Source organism: Eurypyga helias, unplaced genomic scaffold (assembly GCF_000690775.1).
Source record: "Eurypyga helias isolate BGI_N326 unplaced genomic scaffold, ASM69077v1 scaffold11676, whole genome shotgun sequence".
NCBI lineage: Eukaryota > Metazoa > Chordata > Aves > Eurypygiformes > Eurypygidae > Eurypyga > Eurypyga helias.
Window position 1 is genome coordinate 903 of NW_010256025.1, and position 10329 is coordinate 11231.

At 56.3% G+C, this 10329-nt stretch overlaps 1 protein-coding gene across 1 annotated transcript; it reads left to right on the forward strand.

Annotated features, from left to right (window-relative positions):
• Positions 1-874: 874 nt before the first annotated feature.
• Positions 875-6751, forward strand: PROX2 (prospero homeobox 2; the record flags this gene model as incomplete). Its single annotated transcript, XM_010153515.1, has 6 exons — positions 875-994; positions 1708-1823; positions 3671-5299; positions 5862-5969; positions 6279-6473; positions 6566-6751. Coding segments are annotated over 6 exons (2354 nt in total), but the record flags the coding sequence as incomplete, so codon positions are not given.
• Between the last annotated feature and the right edge of the window lie 3578 nt (positions 6752-10329).

Sequence of the window (10329 nt, forward strand, 5' to 3'; positions counted from 1 at the left end):
TCACAATGAACATCCTTGGGATCATTTTCAAAGAAAAGAGGTTGAATAAATATCGACAGGGGATAGTCTCTGAGTCTTTGAGGGTGTGCTGATGGCTTTAATAAAAGGCAGATGAGCCAGAAAGGCTCTCTGCCAGGGATTTCTCCACGATATCTGTCTTTTGAGGGCTAATATCCTTGGACAAGACCACCTGGTGTCAACTGCTGTTAACCACAGCCTCCCACCTACCAGACGAATACACCAAACATTGCCACGGTCAGTAAGCGCGTGGAGGCACCCTAGACGAAGCCCTAGGAGTGGCATGTGTGGGTAGGGTTTGTCCACCTGCCCCATGCCTTCTGCAAGAAGCATCTCGCAACTGGCTGGGAGTCCGCTGGCTGCGGCAATACCTCTAAAGCACCCTGCAATAAGGAAGGGACTGGGGGTTGCTGCTTTTCCTGTGTTCTTCTATTTCCTGGCTGTGTCCTGCACCGCAGACCAGACGAAATGCCTCCGTGTCCCCATGGTGGGGATGTTGGAAATGCCTGGGTGTTTTCTGTGGGAGCTGGGCAGCACCCAGGGGTCCGGGCCAGTTCCTTCCTTGCCTGTAGTGCTGCTTGCCTCTAGCCCAGTGTATTTTCATCATCTCACCAACGGTTCCCCATCCTGGGTCCTGGGTGGGGTTTCCAGGCCAAATTCTAGTGGGGGGGATTGCTTGTCCTGTCAGGCCCCCTGCCCACCCGACCCCAGGGCTATAAGCCTGGGAGATGGCCGAGCAGCAGTGAGAGTGGCCTGACCCCAGCGCTGGACCTGACCTCCTGGACGTCCATCTGCATATTCAGAAGTCATTCCCAGCCGGTTGGCTGCCTCCAGCCTCCCCACTCCCTCTTTAAAGGACCTGAGCGCAGCAGGAGGACGGAGGACTCGCTGGCTCTGCCTCAGCATCATCCCCCCCGGACCCTGACGCCTGTCCTCAGGGTGCTGCGCTCCCCGCACCCCTTCGAGACGGTGCAAGGTGAGTGGGGCAGAGAGGCGTGAGTGGCTCGGGTCAGGGACCTCTCGATGAAGTCAGGGGGATGCAGCGACTGGGGAAGGCTCCGGAGGGATATTTGCAGGGCTGGAGAGGTGGCAGGCTGCTCCGTGCACAGCTTTCCCACCGAGGAGCCCATGTGGGGTGGCTCCCGTTTTGGAAAGGACACGCTTGCTTTCTCTTCCAAGCATCTTTGTTTCATTCCTCAGTCTTTTTCTTCAGATAAGAGGAGCCTTGGCTGCCCTGTAGCATTTTGGAAGGCAGTGCTGGTGAAAGCTGGTAGTAAGAGTAGGAATCGCAGCACACAGCTGCTCACTCAGAGGGGAAAGGGCTGCATCAGCGGGACCAGTTTGCTCGGGGCAGAACCTCCAGGTCCTGAGGCACTGGGGAGGCTGCTGGGGGGAGCTGAGGCCACCCACGGTGGGCTGCCATGGTCTGGGACTGCAGACTCTGCTCCCACCCTGCAAATCTCTGGCAGCTCAGGTAGCCCAAAAAATGGTGGTGCTGGAAGCCTTAGGTAAGCGGAAGGCTTCTTACCAGCTTTGAGTCAATCTCCTTACGAGGGGTGTATCGCCCCAGTGACAAAAGAAGGTGTTTCTTAAAGGGCGTGAGGTAGCAGGACTGCCTGTCCCATGCCCGTGCCATGCAGAAGGGCTTGAGGGTGGATGAAATCTGTGACTGCCTTGCATGTGCTGCAGGCTTTGCTGAAAGCGGTTGGCAGGCTGAGAGACGTCTGCGGGCGACGGTGAAGCTCGTTATACAAGGGGAAGGGGGTGATGCTGAGAGCTGCTGGCACCCCGGCCTCACGCTGGTTGTGGGTACACCAGGCAGTCTGAATGTCCCTCACGACAGACTGTTAGGAAAATGAAATCCTAATGATTTGGAGGGGTGGGGAGATGACACAGGAGAGCAACAAGTGATGTCGGACAACCTGGGAAGTACTTGGTTTGTCAAGGCTGGAGCTCTGCAAAAGGTAGAGCTCACCCACATACCTGCCTGGAATACAGGGCTGTTCAAAGAAAGGCAACTTGTGAAAACCAGTGAGAAGAAACCCGTTTTCTACACTGCTGATTAGCCCGTGGGACTCGCTGTGGAGCAGTCACAGGGATGGGAAACTGATAGTGTTGAGAATGATCAGACATTTCTGCCTATAGCAAAAGAATCTCAGACACTTAGAAAGTGTCTGGAAAAGACATAAATTGTTCTACTTAGGGATGCAAAGCTACTTCTGATTGATGTGGAGGAGGAAGCATCATCCCGCAGGGACAGTTACTCTGTAATTGCCCAGGATACAGGCTTTTGCACCTTCTTTTGCAAAGCTGAGTGAGTGGAGAAGGTGGATCCCTGCCTGGAGTCAGCATGGCAGTTTTAATCCCAGGGCTGCTGGCTCAGCAGTTTTTCTCTTCCTCAGTAATCCCCATCCCCGTCCCTTTTATTCAGTGTTTTGCCAAGCGCTTAGGAGCCCCGTGCTGCGTTAGCCTGAACATCCCAGCATGTCCTGCTTACAGCGGGTCACGTCCCACTGTCGCTCTCGCTGTGCCCCTTTCCACCAGCCTGTTTGTGCTGCCCCGGCCCCTCAGCACTGCCGCCCATCACCGTGTCCTTGCGGCTTTGGTGGAGGGCGCTGGGTGCCGGGGAAGCAGGCAGCAGCTGCGCCCTGCTCTAGCTGCTACGTGCTGTGAATGCCTTCTCCAGGGGTGTAGCTGCCATCCCCACGCTCTGCAAGCACCCGGCGGCACCCAAACCCACCTTTGCCCAGGGGTGCGTGGCAGAGGGCACTGACTGCTGCCCACCACCCTTGTATCAAGCCCAAGAGCTCTGAGGGGAGCTTCCCCACAGCCTTCCAGCTTGCGGTGTGGGAAGTCCACGCTGCCGGGCACATCCAGGGCCCAAAGGATGAATGCCCGGCTGGTGGGTGGGAGCTGTCACGCAACACCCGGCAGCCTGCTCCCAAGCTTTGCAGTGCCTGGAGGTTTCTGCCTGGCGAAATTGATTTTGCAGGCGGGTAGGGATGCCCTGGAAGGAAAGATAGCTGGCCATGTGCATGGAGAGCTCCTGCCTACTGATGCTGATGTCTAAAACTGATACCTGAAAGCTGGATATGAATTTTAGCTGTATTGTGTGAAGCCTGGTGGTGCCATATAGCCTTGCATGTTTGCTCACTGCGTCGTGTTAAGTTTGTGTGCTTAGCCTAACCACTATCTCTGAGGAGGAACTTCGGAGAGGAGCTTAGGAAGATAACGAAGGAACTATTTGCCCCTGCAAGGTCGCAGGACTGCTGGATTGCCAAGCAGCAGAATTCAACAAGTAACTGGGGTAAAGGTGAAGATGGCAGGGGGTGAGCACGACCACCGACTCAGTTGAAGATGGAACTGACTCGCTCCCTGACATTCCTCACGTGCATGCTGTAGAATAAAAGGATGCCGTACCCTTTATTCAAGGCGAAGTAAACTTCAGGCCAATGAGTCGTGTTAGATAAATGGCTACCAATAACGGTCTCAGAGGAAACCTTAGAAATTGCATAGGGAATATCCCCTTGCTCCCCTTTCTGCACAGAACGGTATTTAAAGGAAATACCTCGACCCTGTGTGTGTGTTGGCTTTGCACACTGGGTAAAGATCCCATATTTCAGGATAACAATGCTTCTTGCTCTTTCCCCAGCTCCACACCACTAGCAGGCTCCAACGTCGGACATCTGGGAAGCCTGCCAGTGTGTCCCTGGAAAGGATCTCCAATCAGCTGAGGGTCAGCTCCCCAGCGTCCAGGCAGGAAGAGAGGATGGATGGCAGGACAGGCACTGAGCAGGATGGAGACTGTGCCACTTCAGGGTATGGCCAGGGGCTGAAGTCAGAGCCCCGTTTCCAGAGTGACTCTCTCTTGCCTTCCCCCAGTGCATCCCTGCTATCACAGCTCCTCAGCCACTCAAAGGCTGGCAGGAGCCTGGATGCCACCATCCTTTTCCCTTCCTCTCAGGCACTGGCCCTGCCTCAGGACTACGAGCAGGGTGCATCTCCTGGGGAAGGAGCGCAAGTCCTGGCTTTCTCCAGGATGTGTGCCCCGATGCCTGTCCCCTGTGCTGGCCACAGGGACCAGCTCCCTGACCAGCACCTACGGGACCCGCTCCCCGACCAGCACCTACGAGCCAAGCGGGCCAGGGTGGAGAGCATCATCCAAGGCATGAGCCTCCCACCGACCCCTCAGGCATTTGGCACCAGCCATGAGGCAGCTTTTGGGAACGAGAGGGAGAGGGTCAGTGAGATGCCCCGGGAGAGCAAGAGGAAGCCAAGGGTGCCCCAGCAGGCCACGGGGGGGTCCAGGCAAGTGGCTCCCATGGGGGGCAGTTCCCATGCTGAGGGCTACCAGCAGCTGAAGGAGCAGCTCTACTTTTTAGAACAGCAGCTGAGGTGGCTTCAGGAGAGGTTCTCTGAGGTCTGTGACTCTGGGGATGCTGCCCAAACCCAGGAAGATGCCAGGAAAGTCCATGCACTGCCTGGGAAGCCTGGAGACACTCCTGACAAGGACAGTGTCACTGCCATCAGCAACTCAAGTGAAGCACCTCTGCGTAGGAGCGTCCTGGAGGTGCGTGGGCCAGAGGAAGATGAGGACAGAGCTGACACAGGTGGCCTGCCCTCGGCAGCAAGGGTCCTCTCGCAGGCGCTGAAGCATGAGCTCGTGGGGGTGATGTCCGGGGTGGTGGACTCTGTCCTGAAGACTGCTTGGCCAAAGGCGGCCGGCCACCTCCTGCAGCAGCACCGCAGCCTCCCGGTGCCAGAGCCTGATGCCAGGAGAGACCATTTTGCTGCTGGAAAATGCAGAAAGCCACTTGCTAAGCCATCTCCCATGAGTGTACTGGGCTCGATGGGCTCACCCCAGGCTGAGGCCTTGTCAGGAGGTTTGGGGAAGAGCCAAGGTTCTCATGCTGGCTCCTTTGGTTCAAAGGGGGTCAGAAAACCCTCACAGCTACTCAGCGTGGGTTATTCGTTGCGTTCGGCCGCCGCTGTCCAGGACAGCCAACTGCTGAGCCAGCTGCTGGGCTATGACCAGCACGGCCTCTGGGGCAGTGGCTCTTGTGGGAGCCCCTCTGTTCCGGAGAGGACTCCTCCAGAGCCCCTCGACTTGCATTGGGGAACCATCAAACTGAGGTCGTCGGTCCTGAGACAACAGCAGCAGCAGCCTCCCTTGCCCCTGAGCCCTGCCGACATGGAGAGCCTGACGCTGCTGCCGGCTGGCAGGGATGGCCACAGGGAGCTGCAGACTGCGATGGATGGGGTGCCCTTCGCTTCCACCCATGTATCCTTTGGGGTCAGCTGGAGAGGTCCTTGGGCTCTGCTGGAGCTAGAGAGATCTCTGAGCTTGGATGTGTTCCCCATGTCCTCTGGAGCCACAGCTCAGCACAGCCCCTGCCAGTCTGCCCAGGGCCAGCGTCCTCACTACTCCGCAGAGGGCTAAAAAAGGGGTGGGAAGGAAAGGGGTCCTGAGCTGTGGAGGGGCACTGCTACTCTTCAGGGTCGGTTAGATGCTGTAGCGTAGCTGGGGGCTAGGAATCAGGAACTCCCAATCCTGCTTTTAGGCCATTCTGGCAGTCCTGTCACCCTATGCCGGGAACTGGTATCTTACGGAAATCTCTGTTCCCACTGACATGGGAAGCACCGTAGGGAATGGCAGCTTCCTGGGGTTGCCGAAGGGAAAAGCCAGTGGCTGCCCAGCCAGGGATGAACCCCCTCCGCCCTGCTGCCAGGCCGTGGGGAGGGGTTATCACGGACACCAGACATGTGAATGCCAGGGGCAGTGCTCGGGGATGCACTGAGTGGGTTGGGCTGCTCTGTGCTGGCTTTCCTTGACCCCGAGGCAGGTGCAGGAGGCACTGACCCCTGGCCACCTGAAGAAGGCCAAGCTGATGTTTTTCTTCACCCGCTACCCCAGCTCCACTCTGCTGAAGACCTACTTCCTCGACGTGCAGGTAAAACTGCAGCACACGGCGCTGGTGCCGGGCAGGGCTCTCACGTGGCGTGGTACCCAGCCCGCCTCGCTGGGGAACCATGGGGAGGGGGATGCTCTCGTGTCCCCCGCCTCACTGGGATCCAGATCTCTGTGGGGAGAGGCACTGCAGACGCCCCCAGGTCATGGTCCTGGCCGGTGCTTTGCACCCCTGGAGCAGGGTTGGGTTTGGGGCCGGGCCAGTGGCACATGGCTGGGCTGGCGGGGGCTCCTGGGTCAGGAGGCTCCAAGCTGGCATAATGCCTGCCCTCTGGCTTTTCCTCCCCGGCAGTTCAGCCGCTGCATCACCTCCCAGCTCATCAAGTGGTTCAGCAACTTCCGCGAGTTTTACTACATCCAGGTGGAGAAGTTTGCTCGGCAGGCACTGCTGGAGGGTGTTGTGGATGCCGGCACCCTCCGGGTCTCCCGGGACTCGGAGCTTTTCCGTGCCCTGAACACACACTACAACAAGGGGAATGACTTTGAGGTGAGGAGGGGAGGCAAGGGGGTGGGCTGGCAGGGCGACAGGGGGAGCTGGGGATCCGGTGGCCTCATGGGCTGATCCCTGTCTCATCGCAGGTGCCAGGTCGGTTCCTGGAGGTGGCCAGCCTGACGCTGCGGGAATTCTTCAGCGCTGTCAGGGCGGGCAAGGACGCCGATCCCTCCTGGAAGAAACCCATTTACAAAATCATTTCCAAATTGGACAGCGACATCCCGGAAGGGTTCAAAGCCACGGGCTGCTCTCAGGAACTGCTCCGCAGCTGAGTCTGCTGTGTGCAGTCGCCATGCGCTAAGCACCCGATGGGTACCCTGTACAGCATCGTTATTCTGAGTATTTCCTAGCAGGCATGTAAGCCAGCTCCTTGGGTGAGGTCTATCACTTGCCTCAGGTGCTGGAATGTTACGGTGTGTGTTTTATTCCCCCGCTGAAAGCCACCTGGAGGGGAGGGATGGAGATGAAGCCATCAGGTTGGAGCCTGGGAAACTGCCCTGCCCCAGCTCTTCCCGTGACCCTGGGCAAGCTGCTTCTCTTCTCCGGAGGGCCAGAGACCAGGGCCAACAGCCTGTTTATAAAGCAGGCAGAGGTTCTGGCAGCGGGCAAAGTTTTCTTGGCGCAGCAGACCGGTGGATGTGCCCAGTCCAACAGCGTGCCTCGGTTTCTGTCCAGATACAACACACCAGTGTCCAAAGAAAACAGCTGGCGAATTCCAGCATTTCAAGCACCCATGGGGATAGTTGACCATGCCTGGGAGATGTAAACCCAGTGTTTGTTGTAGCCAGCACGAACACCACTCCTCGCTGTGCTGTTTGGCGGGAGCCCCCCATGCAGACCCCGTCTCTCCGGGGTGTAACAAGCCGTGAGGAGCTGAGCCCCGAGGTCTGCGGCACCACTGCCAAAGGGGCGTAAACCCACGGAGGTTTCTTTTCCCTGTGACCAGGGCTCAGTGGGAATGTGGCAAAGCATTTTGTGTTAAGGGCTGGCAGAGGTGGCAGTGGGGAGGGAGCGGCTGTGAGGAGGAGGGAGGTCCTGGGACAGGAATGGCAGGAGGGTTCCGGGAGGGCAGTGACGTGCGACTGTGAATGAGGAACGACATCCCCATGCAAAATGCTCTGGGAGAAGAGGATGGGGGAGGAGGTCACGATGCTGGATGTGCTGCAAGGTGCCAGCTGGGCACTAGAGCATAGCAAGTGACCCGGGAGGGGAAAATCGCAGCTCCAGCAGCAGAGGAGCGCACAGTGATCCACAGGGGTAAGGAAGTGTGTGATGACATCAGGGCAGGATGGGCTTTCCAAAATAGGGGCAGTTTTGCAGTGGTTCCCCCATTGCGAGTGCAGCTAGCCAGATCTCCTGCTTCTGTTTGTATGTGCATTCCTTGAGGTTTGTGTATTTTACAGCCCCAACACCAAATTTACTCGACCCATTTATAAATAAATGCAGAGTTTCAGTTACCCCTTTCCATCCCCAGAGACCTATTGGATAACTTCTGCTCTTGAGTTACCCTGGGAATTTCTTGCCTGTTGACGCAACAGGGCTTACTCCTCCTGCTGGCATCCCTGAAGGACCTCCACTACCTGATGTGCTCGTTTAAACCCACACCCTCACCCTAATGCCTCGGGGTCAGTCTGCTCTCGGGTGCAACTTGTCAGGAGGATCAGGAAGATGGGGTAGAGACACAGCCCAAAGCTTACAGGTGCTAGACTCAAATGTACAGCATCTGAGACATGCTGCTGGTGGCACTGTTAAGGTTATTGCCTATATCCTGCAGGTAATAAGCTCTGAGGTAGTTAAGTAACGCATTGGGTAGACAAAACCAACGCTGCTGGAAAAGAAAATAATAGCCTGGCCTCAGGAAAGGGTTAGTAAATTCTTTTGGCTGTGGCTAAACAATTCTGGGACAGAAGGCACAGGTTTATCAAAGCCACCCTGCTGGAACAAAGACACAGAGTCCCAGGGACAGCAGTTTCTTCCTTCCTCTGTTAGGATGCAAGATCATGGTGTCAGTAAAGCGGCAGGTGGGGGAGCTGAGGGCAAGGCAATTCCCCAAAACAGAGTCAGGGAACAGCTGAGGTTGGAAGGGAGCTCTGGTGGTCATCTGGCCCAAGCCCCTGCTTGAGCAGGGTCACCTAGAACTGGTTGCCCAGGACCACGTCTGGATGGCTTTTGAGTATCTCCAAGGAGGGAGACCCCACAACTGTATCGTTAATGAAGACATGGAACAGGACTGGACCCAGTATTTGGAGCATACTTTTGCTCCACCGTTTGTCATGAAACTGCGAGGAAGCGGGATCCAGAACTGTGTTTTACTGGCTTTTGTGAAACGTGGATCAGCACAACCACAACAAACAGCATCTCGCGTCAGTTATCCTTTGCCTGTGATGGGGCCTGTCACAGGGAGATTTCTGCTGACAAACTGTGTTTGCTTGGAGGGTTGTGGGGAGGAGGGAATGCCGCTGCCCACACAGTGACTTCGGTCATGACCCTCGTGCTTGGGCGGGCTCTTGCTTCACAATTTCCCATTAATAACCTATTGCTGACTCGGTTTTATCTTTAAAAGAAAATCCTTTCCTTCCCTCCATCCAAATTTCTGTGGTATATGCAAAAAGCCCACGTTCACCCGTAACTGTCTCCCTGGGACACAATTCCTCAGGGCTATCCTACATTTCCAGTCGCATTCATAACCCATCCACAGCAACGCACCCAGCCCACACAGCTAAACAGCAGCACAGACCACTAAGCACTAAAAATCACTGTTTCCAGGCCCTGGGGTGATGTAGCAGCCGAAAGAGGGAGATGTGACCACCCTGACAAGGCCCCGAGAGCCCTTAAACGCTCAACTACATTATTAATTACCATAAGAGCCCTTATTACTCACATACAGCTAATTAGAGCTTGAAGAAGCTTCCTAGTGAATGTTCATCCCCTGTGCCAGAAGAGCTTGGGGGGAAAATCTGACAAGCAATAAAACATCTTTGGTTTTTCTTTACTCATGCTAATGGCTGGGAGCTGTCTGCAGTGACTGAACCAGCCCTAGAGGTTCCCAGCTCAAGCAGAATGGGACCTTCCCTCAGACAAGCATTTCAGACGCATGTTTGGCATCATGGCAGTTCTCTCCAGGCAAGCACCCCCTGGTGAGCCCATGGCCCGTGCTCTTGAAATCTCAGCAACATTTGCTGCCCCGTTATATGCATTGGAAGGATGGATTAATCCAGGTTACAGCACAAATACCACATCTGAGAGCTCCGACATCCCTTCTCAGCTGGAGAAGACACCCCTTCCCCTGCCTCTGCTGTGCAAAGCTGCCCTGTGCTGCAGACTCACACCACTCCGGGGAAGGGATGCACAGAGAGACTGGAGATCACTCTCAAGGAAAAAACACCCTGTGGGGTATCTCTGGCTGGGAGCAAAAGCTTCTTCTTTTTGCACACCATGAAATAGCGTATCAGCATGAGCCAGGGATGAGAACCGGGGAGCGGGGCTGTGCTGGGTGCCACCTTCCCAGCAGCAGCTAGTTGAGCTGTTCTCCCTCAACTTAGGCGGTGAAAAGGCCCGTTCTGATGAGACGGTGGCAATGGAGGCGCACAGAGAGAGCTGCACGCTCCCTTCTGGGGTACCCGGCTCGCCAGCCTGCCTGCAGCAGCTCAGGTGCAAGCACTCTGGCTGGGGTGCTGCGAGATGAGGAGCAAGGAGCATTACCCACCACCCAAACCCAGCAGCCTGGCAGGGGGTAACGGGAAGGGAAGCAGCTGGGGTGGGAGGGGATGGGAGAACAAGCACACATGTCCCTGCACAGGTAAATACCAAACTAGTAAATCCATTTTTTAAAGTGTGCCTGATCTAGAAT